At 29.7% G+C, this 23,765-nt stretch overlaps 1 protein-coding gene across 4 annotated transcripts in view; it reads right to left on the bottom strand.

Annotated features, from left to right (window-relative positions):
• The window catches only part of Csmd3 (CUB and Sushi multiple domains 3), a 926,836-nt gene that overhangs the window by 543,819 nt on the left and 359,252 nt on the right, over positions 1–23,765 (bottom strand). For 3 of the 4 annotated variants that reach the window (XM_042673149.1, XM_042673151.1, XM_042673150.1), the window contains one exon: positions 3,998–4,075. The exons of the other annotated variant lie outside the window; for it this stretch is intronic. In XM_042673149.1, the coding sequence (XP_042529083.1) occupies positions 3,998–4,075 (78 nt within the window). The remainder of the gene's footprint in view (positions 1–3,997; positions 4,076–23,765) is intronic. 4 annotated transcript variants of the gene reach the window in all.

The raw sequence follows: 23,765 nt of genomic DNA, 5'->3' as shown, positions 1-23,765 counted from the left end.
AATCAACTGGCTGCATGTTTTCCTTTGCAAAATAAATCACTTGTGGGAAATCCATATGCAAAGGTCTTTATGAGTTTTATCTTGTTCTTTTGGTTTGCTTGTTTTTCTTCCTTTTTTAACTCAGGGTTAAAGTGGTTTACCATTTGAGCCATGTCCCCAGCTGTTTTATCTTCCTTTACATTTATTTTTCAGGTGCGCTCTTGTTTTTATCTCGGAGACCAATCCTCCTACCTCCAACTCGCATGTAACTGGCATTACTGGTTTATTTTCTTAGTTTTTTGCTTGGGAATTCATGATATTTCCATTTCTATCTCTCCTGTAGTTGGGAGTATAGGCATGTCTTAATGGCATTTGATTAGACTACAGGCTTTGCACTTGCTAGACAAACACTCTATTTCTTGAGGTACTTATTCAGCTTTTTTTTTTTTTTTTTTTTACTTTAGTTAGTCTTTACCTAAGGTCTCGATGACTTTTGCTCAGGCTGGTTTAAATAGTGATTCTCTGTTCCTCCTACATAGCTGAACTTTGCATTCACATACTTCCAAGTCTTGTTGTTCATCGAGATAAGGTTTCAGGAACTTTTCCATAAGTTGACCCTGAAGTTTGATCTTTCCTATATCTGCTTTCCTAAAGGCTCATATGACTGGTGTGAGCCAATGTACCTCAATTCTTTAAAAGTAATTTTTACCTTTATTGTCATTGATGTGTGAGACCTCTACAGACACACAACAATGGAAAAGAAAGAAATGAAACAAAGTATAGGATTTAAAAATTGAATCATTTAATTTTTTAATAAATGGAAGTATCCTAATTATATACATATGTAATATATTAATTTTGGAACATTTTTTTATGTATTTTATATTTTAAAGTAAAATATTATAAACATAAAACTGTAATATCTTGGGTCAAACATGTTGTCTTAAGGTTCATTTTGAGTAAGCCCAAATCTACTTTAAAATATGGAAAAGAGCACATTCTGATAAAATCCACCTCTAACCTTCCCTCTTTCACTTATTCACATTGCCACTTGAGTCGTATGTTTACAAAAAAAATGAGTTAGCGGGTCAAAAATCATGGAGGTCAAATTGCTTCATTTAAGAGACTACTCAATAATCTACAGCACATTGTTTTTCAGCTCATTTGACTTCTCAGTAAAATTTTGGAGCTTTAAGGGCTGCGGTGATGTTTCCTTCCCTCCTTTACTAAACTGGCTTCCAAAAGGAACTGAGGATGAATGGATCCCATGGATGAACGAATAGATGAATTTGAAATCAAAAAGAAAAGCAAAACCATGTATGATAAGTTCACCTTTTATAATTTTGTTTAAAATCTGTCAGAGACTATGAGACATGTTTGCAAATCATCAAAATCAGGTCTTTATTCAATCACTTTACAATATAAAAATGTCTTGTGTTTTCTCTATAAACCTATAATGTTTGAGGGTAGATTTGGCAAAGCTTACTGTTTTAAACAGAAAAGGATGGATGTGTTCATTTGTAGTTCAGATTCAAAAGCTGAGAGAAAGCTGAAACACAATTGAAATATCCTAACAAACCTAATGGATTTCCTTGAACCTGTTGTTAATTCATTTCTTGGTTAAACCACAATAATGCTATGTAAGATTTGGCTAGTGCATTCTCTTTCTGTCTACTAACTTCTCTCATGCCAGTAACACAACTGATAATTTTCCAGGTAACTTAACTGTTAATTATAGTAATTTTATTTATATATACTTATTTTAGAATAGTTTTTCCATTGAAAGACAAATGTCAGATAGAATAATCTTTCTTTAAAATTTCTTTGATTTGTGGGTAGTAAATGATAGACAGATGAGCAAATGAAAACAGTATACAAATTAATAATACAAATTGCCATTTTTCTAACATTTGCTTTCAAACTTGAGATAATATTTGTTTAAGACACTTACTCATTTAATGAGAATCAACTGTGGTAAGTTTTAAGATAATTTTTGGCTTGCTATATTGCAATCATGAAATATTTGTAATCCATTCTTCTCATTGATTTGTGAATTAGTTATACTCAAAAAATAAAAAAGCTTTTACATAAAGTATTATACATAAGTGCAAAATATATACATGTATATATGTATGAATATATACTTATATATGTTGTATAGATTCCTATTGTTGCTTCTTAATAACTTTTTGCCTAACAATCTTAAAGCAAATATTCAGAATTTTGTTTTAGTTGTAACATAGCATGTTGTTTTAGTTGTAACATAGCATATTACAGCCCATGGAAACCATAAATTGTATCTTTCACTGTTTGGCAATAGGCCAAATAGAATAGATAAGTGCATACTCCACCTAACACCTTGATACCCCTACATGAATTATTGTAAATAAACTTCACTTATTAAAACATTTGTGATGTTTGAAGCATGAAGTGTTTACAACATATGTGTACAAAAAGATAAAAATGAGAACTGGCATTGTAACTTGTAATTCAATTCAAATATATTAGCTTGAAAAACATACTAAAATAAATATTGAGTGTGTATATTTAACTTTTATTGTAAGATGACATGAAACAATGTAATATAAAAGAATCATCTCATCAGGCATTTAAAATTTGTATCTTCTATTATAAAAACATACATATTTCTTGAGTACTTTCGTAGCTGCTTGACATATTTACAATTTTTTCCAAAGTACTTATCTAAACCATATTGTAGCATTTTCCAAAAATCCACCAAGCTCTAAAATATACTTTTGCCTGCCAAATATATGAAAAAAAATAATAAGTTTAGTTAAGTTCTTAGAAATTATCGATTGAGTGATTTTCAAGCAGGTAACTCACGTTGATCATTTTACACTTAATATCTACTATCTTTTTTTAGTATTCTCAAATCTAATTAATAAAATGTAAAAATCACACTTCAGAGCTGGATAAATATAAAATATATAATATGTAGAGATTAAAAATAATTTCCTAATAATCAATGTAAAAATTCCATTTACATATTTTACTGTTTACACACATACACACATATAAATTAATAGGGGGTAAAATGTTGGTTTGGTGTAAGTGTAATGAATGACTTCCATTGAGTATATATCTTTATCATTTAGACTGCATGATTTCTTTTTCACTTTCTTTATGACAAAGACAATTCACAATTTAATCTCCAAAAGAATGTCCTGGTAAAGCTGATAGATTATTATTATTGATAGAAACAGACCAAAATCATCCAGCTTCCATAATTTGAAATAACAAGTTTTTATTCCTAATATGCTTATAAAGCATTAAGATAAGGCACTTGTACTAATTACAATTCATTCATACAACAAACACAAATAACTTTACTAAAAACAATATCCCAGATTTGTTTATGTTATTAGAGATGAAAAATTATTGCTATTCGTTTAATTTGAGCTAAATGCATGTCTACCAAATGATCTCTAAAGCACTGAATTTATGAGAATAATTTGTATTTCAGGCTTCTTTCCTAAGGTTTTCCAAAGTATAAATAGTATTAATTAAATTCATTTACCAAAGACTAGAGAATTAAAGATTTAATAAATTATCTCTAAGTCTCTATTTTTTAAATGAAAATTGCTTTTAGAAAGCAAATGTTCCTTAGAAAAGTCTATTTGTGTGGAAAATGATATAAGGTAAAGAAAATTCCCCCAGGAAAGTAATTATAGGAATTGTGCTAATTTTATCTCATATTCTGCAATTACACAACTTGATTATCAGCATCTCAGAAGATCAAAAGGCTTCTTTACATGTTGAAATTTAGAATCAATTTTCGCAAATACAAACCAAGGTTGGGATATTGTCACATAAACCTACTAGCTCCATGTATGCGTTAATACAGTAAAATATTGGAAATCCGTCATGCATGTTATCTAGATATTAATACAGTTAATTTAGTAAAGGAACAAACGTTTGAGTTATAAACACACAAACAACACAGACACCACCAACTTCACTCTTTCACTAGAGAAAGTAACAAAAAGAGTGCACTCACAGAGAGAAAACTTGTTGCTGTTGTCTTTCCCTGGAAACAATTTAAATCCTCTAGATTTAAAATCTATGGCCTTTTTCACTAGTTAAGAAAACAAACAAAAACATGTATCAGGAAATACAATTTGAAAATGAAATTCAAGTTAACAAATATTGTTAGCATGGAATTACGCAAGTTAAAGAAATTGGTTTTTTAAAGCTTGATACAGGGTACTCAGAAGAAATAATAAAACAAAAATCAGTATCATTGCCTAGTAGTAAAATACTGAACAAATTTTATAAGAGGATTTAAAAAAAAATTGTATTGGGAGAAACCTATACTTTTTCATAGATATTTTTTAATCCAAATCTTTATACCAAATTAAAATATGTATACATTATTATAAACTACTTGACTTCATCAGATTTCATGGAATAAACTAAACAAGAAAATTAAATGATGCTGACTCATTAAAATAGGAGAAAAAATTTAGTAAACTTGATTTAAAGTGAATTAAATTTCCCCAAAATACCTTATTTTTATTTAGAATGATGGGAATGAGTTAAAACTACCTTATACTCAGAAAAAAACATGTTTTCTGACCTGTGTGTTAAATTTTTCATAAATTAGCAGTGCTTTGGACAGTAATTAACTACATATAACCTGTGAGATTTTATTAAAACTATGGGGACTCTTGCTAATATTTAGAGATTTGCAACTACCTGAACACCATTTCTAAGCATAAGAGCATAATGTGTATTCCATTAGCCATATTAATATATGTATATATATATGTAACACTAAAGAGTCTAAATACATGTACAGATAAATCAATAAATAGGTTAGATGTTTTTAAAACAAAATATGCTAAGAGAGTTTTCAACTATTTGAATGAAACAAAAGTTTTATTTCTTTGTGGATATAGTCTACTTAGTTGTCTAGATTTGCAATAGCATGTTGGTATAATTCCATAATCCTGGGTTTATGAGACATAGAAATTGGAAGGATATAATAATAATAATTGCTGTTAGTGACAGCAATAAGCAAAACAAGAAACTGTGTTAGAAAAAAAAAAGCTGAAACTAAACAGGACTGGGCGCTGGCTTAAGTGATAGAGCACCTGCCTACTAAACACAATACTCTAAAATCCAAAAGTTCAGACCACAGAATATTGAAAACAAAAAAACAAGGAAAGCTTTACAGTTTCAGTTGACACCTGTTGAAGAAAAGGATATAATTCATTTAAATAATTATATGTAATATGACCTAACCTAATGAGATATTTAATTGCTAGCTTTTTTTTGTCAGTCCTGGGGCTTGAACTTAGGCCTGGACATTGTCCCAACCCTTTTCTTTAAAGAACACTCAGCACGAACAAAAATGGAAGACATATGTAACTGTACCAATTAAAATTCAGAAATGTTTGTACATATGGATTGTATCAAATATATAGCAAAGACTAAGATCCATAATTATTATGCAATTAACTTATTATGAATTTGAATAAAAAGAAAAACTGATTATTGATAACTTATTATAAGTCATTATTCTAAACTGCCATTTTTAAGTAATTGGTTCAAGTTATGAATATTTTATTGATTTTGCCACATTTGAAGGTAATTTGTTTTCTTTTTAAAATCTTGAAAAACATGAAATCAGAGAGACACTGGGTGAATTACTAAAGTATATAATTAATAACAATCTATACAAACTGCATGTGTTAATAGAGGAAAAGGATCATAGGAGCTAGATTTAAGAGATTCAATAATTGGCAATGTAATTTGCAGAGTTCAGCCAATTCCCATCATTTTCTTCTCTCAAAACAAGAAGCTAGAAGTAAATGGCTAATCAGTCTCTCTGTGATCTTTGAATGGTACCACAGGGGAGAAAGGTAGCATCTTTCTTTCAGGAAGTTTTCTGTTGTGATTCTCTTCCCCCTCCAACCCACAGCCCTATTATAACCTAAAGTTTAATTCTACTGAAGCAACCATTTACTCCAATGGGTCACATGTGAAATTTCCTACTACTTCAAATACCTGACAAAATTTGCATTTCAAGGTAGAATACTAGGTCCCTTTCAGACATGAATTTTAAATAGGCCTTTATTTTTATGTGTGAATGCATTATATAATTTGACTTTTAAGCATTATAAATGACTCTGAAGATTTAACTTCATAAATGTAAACATCTGAAACAATAAAGAAAATGCAATAAAATTATAGTAAAACCAACAAAAAAAAACAGCAGAATTATTGTTGAAGGTTAGAGAGGTCCATGTTATCAATAATCTGTCACTAAAATCTGCATTGTGAATGAGAGTGTGTAGGTGTGAAGACTACAGACTTCCAGAGGATTGGGTGTGGGAAGGGACAGTACCTGAAGACTAAGGCAACTTTCCTAATCAGAACAGCAATCACTATTTCCAATCAGAAATTGTGTTTTCCTCATTCTAAAAGGAACACATCTTCATTTCTTTATTCATTTAGTCTTCAATATATCATTTCTATTTATTGAGTACATATGATTTTATTTTTTCATACTATAAGTAAAACCTGTAATCATTATATGATGCAGAAGATAGAAGATCAAGAGAAAAAATTCCATTTTAGGACATAAAGGTTTTTAAATACGTAATAATAGAAAATGTATATTCACACAAAATTTAAAATAGATATAAGAGCAAAAACATGCTTGAGATTTTTTTAATTTGGTTGAACATAGTTACTGCATATTTTCATGTGTTAGTAAAAGTGAGTGAGTATGCCAGATATCAATTATAAGATCCTGTTGTATATTATGTATAAGAAATTTAATATCATATAGGGCAAACATGTCAATTTTACTATGTATATTAGGAATATACTATATCTATTCACATGTCATCAAACGATTAATGATTTTACTAACTGTATTTTACTTACAGAAAAAAATGCTAAGCTTTAACTAACAAGTATTAAAAATTTATTTTAAATACTATAAAATACCTAATGATATTTATTTATTGGTTAAGAGATGTTAAAAATATAATGTGTTATTTGCAGTATTTTCTTTGGTTTTATTATTTCCTCAAGGGCAGAAAAATATATTTTGCTTGGTTTGTACTTGTTGTATTTTTGCATGAATAAATCCATGAAATGGTATTTCTGGGTCACTGAGATAAAACTATTTTGCTGACAAAACTTTCTTTATTAATCTCAAATTCAGAATGGTATAATGATAAAAAGAATAAACATTCAGGATTAAGCATACTCATTATAAAGCTATTTTTAAATACATGAACATCTATGTACCCTGTAATAAATTTAGAAAGCATACAGTCTATGATCTGTATGCATGTGCACAAATATTAATTTCCCTTGGTTCTTTTTGCTTTCATCTGCTAAATAAGTGTTATCATATTTTAGTTTTGCTACATTTCTCAATTTAACTTACACTTGTTTGTAGATTGATATGTACGTTTTGAAGGGGAAGTTATGGCAGAAAGGACCTGGAATAGCTCAATAATCAAACCTATCTTCCTTTCAATGAAAATTGGGTTTTATTCTGTAATGTTCTTCAAAGCATTTTTTAACCTATGGTTGTGGATTACCACGATGATATCTTCCTTGTTCATTATTATGCTGTTGTTCTTAAATAATTTGAACTTTAAATTGGATCTAAAAACCTGTGGGGGTAATGACCTTCTGATTATTGTGCTCAAATTACATTTTGAAATGATTTCAAGAGTAATGTGTATCATAAAAACAATCATTTGTGCACATATATGAATAAAGTTTGATTTTATCTGTTCATCATTATTTTCTGTAATAGTATCTCACTTCACTTTTTATGTTAAGGAACCTTGTCTAGTATAAAATTATGCTATGTTTTAACTAATGAAAGATTTTTGTTTGTTTTAGTGCCTGTCCTGGGGGTTGTACTGGTCCCTGAGCTGTCCTGTGCAAGGTAAGTACTCTACTGCTTGAGCTCCACTTCTGACTTTTTGGTAGTTAATTGGAGATAAAAGTCTAACCCTCTGTACAGTATTTTCACAATAAAAAAAACTCTCACAAAATTTTCTGCCCAGTCTGACTTTGAACCATGATCCTCAGATCTCACGCTCCTGAGTTAGGATTATAGGTATGAGCTACCAATAATCTGTTGGTTTTGTTCTGTAGTATTAGGAAATTATCATGTTGTACAATTGTTTTAGGAGAATTAAATTATAGTCTAGAGTTTTGAAAAGATACTTTTTAAGCTGTTCTTCTGACACAAATATCTTATGACTGAGAGTCATAAAAATTCTCCTGGTTTAGAGCTCCTGATTTGAAGATGAGTAAGCTTTTCATTATATAATCTCAAAAGTTACATATCCATAATGTATGATGCTACTTCATTGGCATGTGCCTATAGTGAAAAGTTGTGATTTGCAGGACATTTATGTCTGAAAATGAGGAAACATTTTGAATTAGTCAGTACAGATTTTTGTTTCCATTTTGGAAATAATATGTTTAAAAAGTCATGTGGCTTTTTATAAGTAAATACATTTTGTGTTTAGTGTTATTATAACAACCTGAAACACCTATCATTTTCCGGTCGTGGGGCCTGAACTCTGGACCTGGGCGCTGTCCCTCAGTTCTTCAGCTCAAGGCTAGTGCTCTACCACTTGAGCCACAGCGCCACTTCTGGCTTTTTTCTTTTTGCTTATGTGGTGCTGAGGAATCAAAGCCAGGGCCTCAGGCATGCAAGGCAAGCGCTCTACCACTGAGCCACCTTCCCAGCCCCACACCTATCATTTTCAATCTCGATTGTATCATATAATACTAGCCAAGCAAAATGAATGATATACATGATATAAATATATATACTATACATAGTATATACATATGTATATATACTAACCTGTTTGTCCTATTGATAACAAAATGTTCAATTCCTATCTCCCCTTACATTAAATCTGTTATTCAATTGGAGCATAGTAACCTTTTGAAAATAAAAATATTATCACAACTAAGTAAAGAGTTAGCCTCTGATTATTTTTAAAATTTATTTTTGCTTAATTTAATGCTTATTTTCAAATACATAATGCCTTTTTCACTGATGCTCGGTAGTGTTTGGCAGCGCGTGTTTGTGTGATTCCTACTTTTAGTTTTAAATTAATTATAATCTTATCTTAGTATTCTAACCCCCTAAATAGATTATACTAATAGAATAAAGATTTATGTTTATTTAAACCTTAACAGCTGGCATATATATGTATGCATGTATATATATATATATATATATATATATATATGCTAGTGCATTTCTTAGAGGTGATGTAGTTGTCGATGGATTTATTTACATCACCTCTAAGAAATGCCCTAGTATATATTATGTAATTATGTAACTTTTATGATGTATTTTCTTCATTTATTAATTTAAAGATAAGCAGCTGCTCTATGTTATAGCTCTACAAAAGTCAAAATGTTACATTGTTGAATGTATTGTAATGCTTGAACCAAGTGTTGGGTTTGGGGGAGAACATATTTATAATGAAGGTGTCTATTTGGAAATTTCTTCCACATGATACTTACAGGAAAGAAGAATGTGGTGATACAATAAGAGTTAAATGATATTCTAATCGGTTCTGATCTCCTGTTTTTCCAGAAGGTAAGTATTGAACTAAAGAGCACTATTGAGAAAATGGTATTTATAAAAGTTTCAAAAGTCATTTTCAAAAGGTTATTAGATATGTCCTATAACGAAAACATGCGTCTGGATTATATGGGAAGAAAGAACACTAGAAAAACAAGGAAGACAAAGAAAAAGAGAAAGAAAAACCGGAAACATTTAAAATGGTTTGCTTATTTTAAACAAACATATTTTATTTTACTATCTATAAAATGGAGGCAATTTTTCTAAGAAGAGAAATAAGAATAACCACCATTTCAGGAAAAACATAATGGTGTGTGACTCAAAATACTAAAATGTTATGTGTAAAGAAATGCATACTGGGAATATGCAAGCCATAAACTATTATCAAAATTAAAATATGAGATTGTACTTATAAAGATTATAAAAGTGTGCTATATATTTATTTTTATAATTATGACAATCTGTAATGTAGTTTCTCAACTAAAAATCATTAGATATAGCTCCAAAGGTTTTCTTTTTTTTCATTCTTGAAATCTAACCATAATAATATACTACTTTAAGGGTAATATAGCTTCATATACAATATGTCTAAAATATGTTTATATAAATAGAATGTCTAAAACATGTGTCATGCAACTTTAATTAGAAAGTTATATAATGAAATAGATTACTGTTATGTTTAAATATAGGCAAAATCTTAATTGAGCATACAGTAAGTCTGTAAATATTAGTCATTTGTATTTGTATTATTAAGCGATCATAATTTTTGAAAACGTTGATATTTGCAAACTTTTTTGTTATGTCCTTTTCACTATGTATGTATGACATACACATTGTCACAAATTTTTTCTGGATTTTAACTTAAATATTACTTTCATAAATGAAGATAGAACACTCTCTATATCTTTAACAAAAATATTAAATATGTTAGGAATGTGATATCTTGAGTATGTAATAATATTTGACTTTATAAGCTTATGTACATTATTTCACTTTTTATGATAATCTAGTAAATTAATTTTTCAAAAACTAACACTAATTCCACCAAAAGATTATATTAAATCTACAGAACTCAAAGTTTACACAATGAAGAACTGGACTCTAAATGTTTCTATTTAGAATTAAATCAACATGTAAATATTCATTTGGGAAGTACACATACTGGTGAGCAAAAGGAGAATATTTTATAAAAATATTTTATCATTTTTCATAGGACTTATAGATTGAATTAAGCTTGTTATCGTTGGCAGACTGGTGAAAAACCACGATTAAATATTGGTTAAAGACTATCACATTTATGTATGAGCTTTCTTCCTCTGACAAATGTAACAAATTCAGGAAGCCATCACACTTGAGTAGGTAACACCAGATGCAACCATGATGTTTGGCACAAAGGGTCTTACAGTTGGGGTAGGATATAAAATGTCAGGATTATAGGCAAAATGTGGAATTTTTATATTCTCTTTTGAGTTTCTTATAATTGGCATAATAAAAGTCACCATATGGAAAGTTACCATTGATATAGTTTAGAGATACTTTTAAAACTCTCTCAGGATTTTAATTTTTATTTTTATTTTAATTTTTATTTTCTGATTACTTCTGTATTTATTTTCCGAGGAAAATAAATTAAATAAATTATTTTTCCCCATAGAGTTCAACATGAAAAATGATATTAACATTTTCTCACTCAAACTGAAGTGATAACCCATCACATATTTTTTTCCATATCAAAGGCTTTTATTATGTTCACTGTAATGCCTTCTAAATGAGAAAAAAAAGAAACTGTCTTAATAATAATTGTCACAGTGAAGGATCCTATTCAGAGAATGGATGGTAGATATATTCTCTTTCTTTTTTTTTTTTTTTTTGGGGGGGGTCCGGTCGTGGGGCCTGAACTCTGGGCCTGGGCGCTGTCCCTCAGCTCTTCAGCTCAAGGCTAGCGCTCTACCACTTGAGCCACAGCGCCACTTCCGGCTTTTTTCTTTTTTTTGCTTATGTGGTGCTGAGGAATCGAACCCAGGGCCTCAGGCATGCAAGGCAAGCGCTCTACCACTGAGCCACCTTCCCAGCCCCGGTAGATATATTCTCTTACAGATTTCATTAGTGCAATGAATAATTTTATATTAAAATCAACTATTAGTACTTTCATAAATAAAGATACTTTCTTATCCCTTTGTTTCACCCTTAGATTTTTCTGAAGTTCTTCCTTAGAAAATGTTCTATAAATATCTGGATGCTGGTTGACAACAAACATAGTTGAGTTCTAATATTTGCATTCCATGAAAAGTTGAACAGCTAAATTAATGACTATTCTAAAAAAGCAGAGCACTTTTCATAACCCATCTGAGTTTAATATGCCCTTTTTCCTTTTCCAGATGTGTTCACATTCTCCATTTTAAAGATTCACCTCTTTAGACAGATGATCTAAATAAATTATCAGCTTACTAGACATATTATATCATTTTCCTAGCCGAAAATCACAAATGAAATTATACTACAGAACTACTGAAAATTAAAAAAAAGATTTTTATAAAGAACTGCCGATACTTGTTAATATTTAATGTTTTAAAGCATAGTAAATCATAAATGGAGTCCTCTGTTCTCTGAGCATATCTAGCAGTAAGATGGATGGAGGAAGGAATGACGAGAACAGTATTGAGTTTCTTAGATTCCCACACCTTCATGTGTAAAAACTGGTAAATGTGTTAAATGTAAGGAGCTTGGTTCTTTTCAGCCAGTTTGTTCTGTCACACTCTTTAGGACACATTGCCCTTTATCAATTAGGCTAGGAATCACCACAATCCCCAAGGGCTACTAGCATAGATTATAACCATTTGTGTTTCTTTTAAAATAATTTGCACAAAAGTATTCTCTTTTTCAAGTACTCTACTTCTCTAAGAACAATGTGTTTAGTTTAGTTTTGATTGTTTGTTTTTTTTTTAGGTTTGAGACTCGGATTTGAACTCAGTACTTGATATATTTGCTTATTGGCTGGTGCTCTAACAACCAGCCGCATCTCCACTATCAAGCACAACATTCTGTTGTTTCTAAATAGATTCTGGTAGGTGTATCCCTAGCACATGAGAGCCCTTAGAGATCTGATATTAAATATAATGTGCAGGAAATAACACTCAATCAACAGCTCTCTATTTATGACCACTAACAGTAATGTTGGTGTCAGAAGAGCATCAGTCATTGCCATCATCATTCTACCATTGTTTCTCCAGATATCTTAAAATGTTTTGAAGATCCACACTACAAGATGGTGGACTTAAAGTTGAATTATTTGTACAAATAGTATAGATAAATCATATTCATAGTGTATATAAAAAGGAAGCTAAATGAACTGGCACTATCAAATTTCAAGATTAATTGGATTAAGGACAAAAAATGGAAGAAAAGAAGATAGCCAAAACTTGAGATGATTACCTACAACTTAAGTAAAATTTATAGATAACTGTAACATGTTTAGTGTTAAATCAAGCCATATATGCCTGTATCCAAAGAATCCTATCAAAACTGGTTAAAATTCAACCCAGGAAACTTAAAATTATGTGCTTATCTTTGCCTTAATATTTTTTCATACTTTATTTCTACTTTACAAGACTTTAAAGAGAGTATGGTTTATTTTCTTTTGAAGCTTCCAAGAGGGGTCAGTTCCATTTATTGAAACATACTGAAAATACTACTTATATTGTGACTATCCATTAAAGACCATATCACATGAAATTCTTTCTTTTCTACTGATGTGGAAATGGTCACTGGCTGGATGAATTGCTCAGAATAATATATCTTAGTACAACCTGTTCCTTTATTAGACTCTGAAGCTCCAAGCTTAGCATCTACTCCACCATCTATGAGTAATGACATCCCATATAGTCAATTAGAACACTCAAATATACAACTTAGAAAATAGGGACCGGATAAATACAACATATTCTTTTCTTACTTGTAACTCATACAAAATTTAAAATAATTAGTACTATCGGATTTTATGTATTTTTTACTTTAACATGGTTCAAAAGCTTAAAATGATTTACCATCAAAGAAAATCATTTGCTTAGATCTCCAAGTATAATTTCATGGTTTGAAGCATCATAATACGGTATTTTATTTTAAAAGTATGAAAACAGGAATAAAAGAGATATTGCAAAAGCAAATTGTTAATGGGAATTCAATTCATTATCTGATTTAAAAATAAAATAATATTAGCTTCATTCCCTTCTAATAGGATGTTTTTCTTTCTTAATGTTAGCCTACTCAGTTGAAACACTTCTCACATCTTTAAACTCAATATCAAATAAGTTTAGAAATGTATGACCTTTTAATCTCATCTGGACTTATAAAAAAATGAGAAGTATCTGAAAGATTAAACCTGAATACTAAAAGAAACAATAGTCCATTTTATGGAATACAAATGATGTAATTGTTAAGAGAAACGTACCATATAATGCCTTGCAAATCTAACTCCATAGAGTTCCACCATATATGAAGGTTCTGTTCTAAAATTTGCAAGGATTAATTGTATGATTTCACTCAGTGCACAGCAGGGCAACCATATGCTTTAGAAAACTACACACAAGAAAAGCAGCTTGTTGCAAAAGTGGGTGAAAATGCCCTGAAATAATTCTGAACAAGATAAAAATGTCCCTAACATAGGTCCAATTTCTTCTACTCTAAAAAGCAGAGGAGTCCTTTGGCATCAGCTTTGAGCACAAATAGAAAGTCTAGCCCTTTCAGAATTATTTTAACAAGGAAATTGATTTAAAAGTCATATTTAATATCCATTGTCATCATCTCATTTGCAACCTAAAATATATGAAAGCGTATTTCTGTCTTATAGGTTCAACACCTACTGATATATTTGTTTTATGCATCTACTCAATAAAAATAAGACATAAAAAATAGTTAACCAAATTAGTTAGTTATTAAAATTGCCAAGCCTAGTAATGTGGTAAAATTGAAAAAATATACTATTGCCATAAGACAATAAAATTAATGAAAAAATATGTAATTTCCTCTAGATGTACTGAAGACAGATAATAACATTGGGTCATCAGAATCTCTCTGTATCTCTACATAGAAATAAATCAAAATGGGGTGTAAGGTAGCACTGGCTAAAAACATTTTCAAGTGGTTAATTGCAGATGTATTATTTGTGAATAAAATTAAAATGGATTGCTTTATGTTACCATAACTTGGTTGATAAGTAAATCTTAACACTTTATAATTTTCTCTTGTTTCTCCCCAAAAGTAATCCATGCAGCACTCTATGTTTGACTTTATTTTGATAATTTCACAAATCTGGTGAAATAGTGTTAATAGAATAGAAATGAGAATGATATTCAATAGCTAGGTATTAAAGTAATAAATTGATATATTTCTTATGTAGACTTTTGAATTGCCACAAATACCAAAACAGAACACAACTTTCATAATAATAGTAATAGAGATGCTAAGGGAACGATGGTAAAAAGAACAAAAATGAAAATGGTAGATTATTGATAAAGTATATACGACATACTCAATATTTACACATATTTATTTCCAAATGTTGCCACTTCCTACATGTGGCATGCTTTGACTATAACAACATCAATATTCTTAAATCCAAAATTAATTCCTAAATAATAAACACAAGTCTATATAAGGACTAAATGTGACCAGATAGCATCGCAGTTTGTAAATGCTAACATCTTGATTTATATTTCACAGTTACTATGGAAAATAAATCATCTGTTAGTCTTCTAAAGGAAGACCGGGATGTGCCGGGCACACTGAGGAGGCTGAGATCTGAGGATCACGGTTCAAAGCCAGACCGGGCAGGAAAGTCTCAGACTCTTATCTATAATTAACCACCAAAAAACTGAAACTGGTTCTGTGGCTCAAGTGGTAGAGCACTTGACTTGAGCTGAAGAGCTGAGGGACAGTGCCAGGCCCTGAGTTTAAGCCCCAAGACTTACATTTAAAAAAAAAAAAAAGACCAGGAAATTCAAGTAGACAAACATAATTTCAATATCTATGTAAAAATTGAGTCTAAATACTCACTGATCAGAATTTGTTCGGTCATTTTTTTTCTATATTTTATGTCTTAATCTTTTAGCAATTTGAAGAAAAACACCTGATGCATTATTTTTTCTTTATAAATTGAAAACACATGCCTCACAACTACTTCAAGGCATGAAATATATAACACAACTTAAAATGATAAGCAAACATGTGGTTTGGTATTGATTTTTGTCCACCATCTGTTTACTCATTGACTCTTAAATAAAAGCATAATAAATTACAATAGATCAATCATTCTCAAGTGTTGACAGAATTATTGTCATTAAGACTGATTCTGAAATGTCTGTCTTGAAGGACCTTTTCCATTCATTAATTTATTAACCTTGAAGTCAATATTAGATAATTTAAGTATAGCTTTTAGGATATTAACCAGGTTAGATAAATAAACATGATTTACACACAGGAGATAATCTTTTAGGGAGTACTCCAAGGAAGAACTGTTTCCTGTGAGATGCTATCTTTGCACACTTATCATCTCCTAACTATTGGCCACTTAACATAGAACATAATAACATCAATACCTGTTAGAAATGCAAAATTAAGACTCCAGCTCAATGTCATTAAGTCACTACCAACATTTCCTCAGGTTTGCCAGATTATTTTTGTCTACATTAGATAAAAGAAGCATAGTCTAAGATGTAGACTCAGTGGAAATTACATACATTTATTCATTTTCTGTTTCTACTTACTTAAAATTGTTATTCAACTTTTTGTCACTATTATTTTTTTCTATTCCCTGTCGCCACCCATTAATGGTTTATATTGACATACAGGGTTTTTTAAATTTGTTTTCTTTTTTCCAGAACCTTACAACCTAATAGCTTCTACTTTACTGTTTCTGAAATCATTGCATTAATTTCCTAATGCGTTGATATGTGAAAATAGTAGGCATTCTATTTCTCTACAAAACTCAAATTCTTTCTAAGTTCTAAGTAAAAATTTCTGTTTGGTGTATGTTCTCTGTCTCCAGAGCATAGGAGAGAACATCTACAGGATAAAACCTTCCTGCTAGTTAGGTCTCAGTTTGAATATTAATTCCTCAGAAACCTATCTGATCATCCAAACCAAGGTAGCTACCCAAACATACATTATCCAGTAGTCTCCTATACTTTACTATACATCCCTTAGGTAAAATATGAGAATTTTTTTCACATTTCTCTTTTTTTTTCACAAATCTTGAATTATATAAAATAAAGGAGGAAATTCTCAGTATTCTTCATTATTATGTATCAATGACTGAGAAGTGTAAGGGGGTAAGAATGGGTAGCAGAGGAGAAGAGAAAGATAGAGAAATGAAAGAAAAGAGATTCAAAAAGAGTATAGAAAAGAGGAGGAAAAGAGAAAGGGAGTGAGAAAGACTGAAATTAATGAAACAATACATAAATTTTAAAATGTGATTGTGAAAAATGGTGCAATAAGCGTTCTTGTATAGCATTAGAAGCAATAGTGTCTAAAGCTATGAGTGAACTTCCGAATAGAAAAAGTTTAGGAATTTCACCTGCATATGTGGGCACTGGATCCAGGAAATGTATATGTCTGGCTGAGTTCACCTCTCCTAGATTCATTAGCTCATTGCCAATCTCTAAATATCTTGATAGTAATATTGATAAATTTTATGCTACTTTTAGACCAATTGTAATTGTAAACACTGAAATAGTTTGATATACGTAAGTTCAGATACAATGAAAAAGTATAGGGTAGCACATGCTTAAATCAGTGCACTGTAGCACAGTAAAATTAGATTATTTTTCTGATTGGTAGGGATAATAGTAATCACAGGACTACAACAGGAACAACCAACCTCTCCATCTGCCAATCCACATTTGAATAGATCTTATTTGAGATTTAGGAATTCAAAATTTCCTGCACCATGCCAACTATAGTTTAACCCAATCAAATATTACATAAATTTTCTTTTCAGTGTGCCACTTTGTATTAAGGTAGGTCAGAAACATGTGTCAGATGACAGACCTGTCTCTCTTATATACAATAAAACAGCCCATTTTTCTTGTCTCTAACACTTTTCCTTTCAGAATATAGGCTCATGCATACTCTCAGTGAGATATATTTACACAACCACCTGTATATTGATGGCTTCAACGTAAGAATGCTCATGAAGCTTAAAACTGAACAAAAGTAAGACAATATATATTGAAGTTACAACTTTATACTCTGTGAAAATTATGAAGATAATTTTCTGGAAACATGATCAGTTGTTTGAAAACACTGGAAACAGTTAAATACACAGTATGCATTTTACATGTAACCATATTTCCACAGAGAGGTTTGTTGTACTAAGAATCGAATTAGTATTTGAAGCAAAATTGTTGGGTATCATAAATGCTTCATGTTTTACAATGAACTGGAAGTTTGCTGTGGATGTTGAGTAATCTGCTTTTTATCATTTCTGTTAAATTTTTTCAATGATCATTGTTGAAACTATAAATTATGGGGAAAATGAAAGCCCTCTTGTTTTGTTTATAATGAAACTGCTGACCCTAGTGAATTGTTTTATGCTGAGATAGCCATTTTCCTCTTAAAGCTGAAAATAACAAATAGTGTACTTATTTAAAAAATGATGATTAAACCCAATTTTCTTTTTACATTCTACTTTTGAAGAGGATAATATATATTAACATTAGTCTCAGTTAAAAATAATTTCATATGTTACAAAGCAAACTGAAACTCTATTCATATAAACATTAACATTATACATGCTGTGGAAGTATTGTCTACACTTTGTCAAAGCAAACAACAATCATATCTACAAAAATCTCTGTTAACACACGTTTAACTCCACATGATGTTATAGGTATCTCCTTTAACTTACACTGAAAAATATAATTAAAAAGGAATTGATAATGATCATATGCTTATAAAGTATATATTCAGAGAATTGTATCTATATTTTGAACTTGAAGTATGTAAGAAGACTGTTCACTAACTGCAGACAGAAATTTTTGGCAAACTGAAAGAGAAGTAAAAATACCATTCTACTAACAATCTGTAAGAAAATCAATATTAAAATATTTTCTGTGTACTAGAATCTACTTCAATATTTTTAAATTATATAATAGGAATAATAACTTCATGAAAATTTTTGCTTATAATCTATTATAATCTCTTATTTTATACCTTAAAATTAACAATATAAATTTATTAGATTCTATATGAAATTTGAATGAATGGGTGAATGAGTGATTAAATCCTAATCTAGAAATATGCAGACTAGGTTTTAATTGATTATATGCCAAATTACAATTTCTTCCAAAAGTGATGTTGTAATAAGTTACCAGAAATATTATTTCTAGAAATACAAATCACTTTACTTATTTTATTTAATGATATTTTAATATAAGTGTTATTTTAAATGAACTTTGTATTGATATTGCTCTGGGCTCTGATACTGAGCTACGTAATTTAGTGATAACTAACCTTTTTAACCTTTTTTAATTCTATTTTATTGTAAAGATGCTACACAGAGGGGTTATAGTTACACAGTAAGGTAATGAGTACATTTCTTTTCAAGAGTTGTTACCCCCTCCTTTCATTTAAGTATGTAGTAAAGATAGTTTCAAAAAGATCTTACCCCTAAGTTGATGGAAATTCTAATGGTTGAAAAGATATGCTAATAATTTCAATTTATCTGGGTTTTTATAAATTAGAAAAATATTTTAAGTTTACTTCATTTAAGATCAATGTTCCTGTAGAATTCAATATTTTCACTTATTTTGGTTATTTATCATTATTTCTATTCACCATAAATATCAACTGAACAGTTTTTTCCACTATAGCCTTAATATTATAAACATAATGCATGAGTTTCAACTTTAATTTTTTAAAGAATTATTTCAATTACCTACTGTGTAGGCCTTCTTTGACTTTTAGCCTTATAAAGAGTCCTTCTTCTGTACTTAGGGCCATTTAAAAGTACTGTGATGGCAATGCTACTTTCAATAAATTTTAATTATTCTTTTTGTAAAATAATGTAGTCTATTCAACAGCAAACTATTCAACTGTATTGTTACCTACTATTCACTATAATGCAATGTACATAGCAAGACCTAGTTCATATCTTGTGGGTAGTACTAAACATACACATAATTACTATGTGTTGACCTCTTATGTCAGCAAATGTTTAAAATTTCCCATAACCCTATGAGGTATTCATAATTTCTATGTTGTGGCTTGGGGATTGAACTTATTACTCAATATCATAATCTTCACAAGGGGACCAGTTTACTCTCTACCTCATTCTCTGACCTAGAAGATCAATGTTGATGGCAATCAGTTTAATTTTATATTTCTTCTGATAGAAAATATATATTTAACCCTTCTATCTCTATTGCATTTACTCCTCACAGGAACCTTAACATAGAACTATGGATGTATTTCTGGATCTATTTCCACAGATAAGGAAATTGAGTTCTAAGAGTTCATGGAATCTGAAGAGAGTCTCATTAACAGTAGGTTGCACAAATGGATTAGCACCCATCAAGCAAAACAGAATTTGCGTTGTAAGAACTGAAGATCTGGATGCAACACAGTGTGGCATGGTGACAATCCACCATCACCAAATGCAGGTGACAATCCACCAACTCCGACCGCAACAAACAAGAATTATGAGAATTCCCCTTTTGCATCTCACTGTCAAAAACTTTTTCTTTCAAATATGGAAAATTCAACACAGTTTTCTATTACTGCAAACAGATGTCAAGCAAAAACAGTTAAATAAAAATAATGGTATTTTAACTAAGTTATATAATAAAAGTAATTAAGGTTTAACCAATAGACAACGGTAAAGATCTTTGATAAGTGCCAGAAGCCTTTTCATATTCATTCCACAGTTGTTATTATGTAAAATAGTTATAGTGTGTTATGGTTTAAGTTATCATAAATCAACACATAGATTTGAGTCGCCATACATACAAGTAACAGGGACTGAATATTCTATGCAAATTTACCTTTTGAATTTTGTTTTGTTTACAATAATGGTGTCCATAGTAAATATTTTAGTAAATATTTCAATGAAAATATATCAATTAGAATGAAGTAATATCGAGGAGACCTTGAGACCCTGAAGTCTTTAATGGTAATGTACACAAAACAAGCAAGAAATATTAAATTATCTCAAAGGACATAGTATCAGAGCCTTGAAGATGTCAAAACCTATGCTAGTTCACTTTTATTATTTAGGTGCAAATTAACTTCAGCAAAATAGCATCTATTGCATTACACAAACATTTGTTCATATGCAATTTATTAACCTTGCAGTTTACTTGTGATTGTAAATATTTTTGGTTTTATAAATGTGTATAAATATGCTAATCCTTAATATTGCTTAATATCGTGCGTTTTCATATAGTGATATATTAATAGTGAGTGCTTGTAGGATCATAAACATTTTTTGAAAAAAATGTGTAAAAAAATTGATGAACTGAAAACATTTGAGGAAATTTTCTTAAATACTAAAGTAACAGTTCAATATCTTGATGATAATTTTGCAACCTTAATATTTACAGAAAATCTTCTAGCTAGTAAATATTTAATCATTACTTTAGTATATATTTTCTACAAGCATCTGTAAGTCAGCAATTAATAGGCTCTGTAAATGAAGCATGCAAACAACTTCCCACTTATGGTATCTGATTTTTCTCGACTTCTTATTCTTATAGATTGAAATCTTAAAATTTTATAGGAAAATACTTGTCTGCTAAATTGTTTGGGGGATAGATTTGTGTGAGTGATTGTCTTCTTACAAATAATAATTTAATGCTTGAATTAGAATATTTGACTGAAAGAGATATGGAATAGCTAATGAGAACTGTTTGGGGCAGAAAGGAATATGGTATATTTGAAAAACTGAAATAAACTGGCCAATAAAAGGAAGGTGATTGTAAGAATTGCATGAGATGAATTTTGTGATAAAGGTGCAAGGCAGATAATGCAGATTTCCCTCATAACCAAGTGTTTGCTTTATTCCTGGATCACTGGGATATCACTTAATGTTGTATTAAAGTGCAGTGATATTTAAGAATATTTTTATTAAAAAAGGACAAATTAAGCAATTAGTTTTGGGTTCTGCTTGCTGAATCTTATTTAAAAAGTAACATAATTAAGTATTCCCTGAATATACTCTGCAACTGGTTTACTGCTATTAACTCATAAGTTTTACAAGTCTCCATGCACCATCAAGATGATTTCCTCTGTGATGTACACTCTTATCTAACTCTTTTCACAGAAAGAGTCATGTATTATTCATTTTTGTTTATCCTATAAGTGAGCTTTGAATAGTACTCAGGAAACATTTTAGGTATGTTTCTTGAATTGGAATTACTTATTTAAAAAAAACACTTATTTGATATTAGCCACTTCCAGTTCAGATATTTGTGCCTGCCAGAAATAAAGCCTTTGATTTATGTTCTTAAGTCAGAAAAGAAAGCTATATTTTGAGAAATTAAAAAAAAGAAAATTAAGCAACACATACAAGATAGATTCCTTGTTTTCCCCATGGGCAAATTGTTGGCTTATAATGTTAATAGATTTGATCTAAAGTATAAAAGGTTAGTAAAATACTGAAATTAGAGAGAAATGCAATAGTTTACAAGAAAGAAACAGAAGGACGAATTTTTAAAGGAAATTATATTCCCATATTTCACTGTGAATAGTGAAACAGAATTTCAAATGTTTCCAGGGGTATGCTTATGTGATTTTCCTCCTGGTGCATATTATCAGAGCCTTGAATTTGTTTTTCCTTTATTTATTTATTTTTAGTTTGTTTGTTTTTCTCTCATGGTTGTCCTCTATTACTAAAGATACAACTCCAGTTTAATTTTATTCTAGTTAATTGGCAATGGAGTATCAAGGACTTTTCTGCCTTCTTGGATGGACTTCAAATCACAGTCCTCCAGATCTCAGCCTCCTAACAAGTTAGGGCACCTAGCTTTCCATGTAATGTAAGAATTGTCAAAAGAAAGATATAATTTCCACAACAGATTTTACTGATGGGATAATTATTATATTCAGAAGCAAGATTTTAGAAAGACTACATGGAAAAGTGAAACATTATTAGAAATTTTGTGTATTAAATGAAAATATTTGAACACTGCTTTGAAATCTATCAAGTAAAAGTTATGACATTTGTAGTTTAAATTCACATGTATATGCTTAGAATTTTTATACAGAATAATTTTCAAATTACTCTATTTAACACAATGATTTACTATTAATTTTTCTATTTTCAATTTGAATTCCTATTCATAAATCACTATTCTACTTGATAGATTGTTAAATAATTTTGATGTGGATTATCAAAATGATAGATCATACAATTATCCAAAGAGAATTAAAATAAATTTTATATTTTATATGATATTAACCAATACTTACTTTCTAGTAAAATAATTAACTGAAAAATGAATCGGATCCCTATAATCGTTTAAATAGAAATATTCATGGTACACAAATGAACAGAGAAATAAAGTTATGTTAATTTCATCATTTAAGAGATTGTTTCATGCTAAAAAATCATTTTAGAATAGGTCTTATTCAATAAGATATACATTTCAATATAAATTATTATTAATTATTATTTAATTAAGCTTCCATGTTTTTTGGTATGGTTTTTCAATTGACTTACTTAAAAGTTTTGATTTCTCTCTACAATGTGCTCTGAGATTAAATGTTTTTTTGCAATTTCTTATATCATGTTCAACGTAAATCATAAATAATCACACTACTTAAGTCATAGCTGGTTTGATTAAAAATGGAATAGATATTTTATGCTTGGAATACATTTAATAAATTAAGATTTCAAATCATACATATATTGATATAAATTGACTTCTATGTTGAACACTACAGTTGTAATTTTTTCCTACAAATATTATATATCTTGCCACTCGACAACATAAAATCATGCTTTCTATACTTCCAATTTTTCTCAAAATATAGCCAAATTAATCAAGTCAAAAATGATGAAGATATAATTTGGTTTGGGGAGAGATACAGTTTTCTCTGAAATAGAATTGAAAATTAAGGAATATTTTAATTTTGGAACATAATATCAATCAGTGCTGGTTATATTTTCAACATGAGACATCTATTT

This window comes from Dipodomys spectabilis, unplaced genomic scaffold, assembly GCF_019054845.1.
Source record: "Dipodomys spectabilis isolate Male_0828 unplaced genomic scaffold, ASM1905484v1 ptg000783l, whole genome shotgun sequence".
NCBI classification, from domain to species: domain Eukaryota; kingdom Metazoa; phylum Chordata; class Mammalia; order Rodentia; family Heteromyidae; genus Dipodomys; species Dipodomys spectabilis.
Note: the sequence above shows the minus strand (reverse complement) of the source record. Positions and strands in the feature narration are given on the sequence as shown.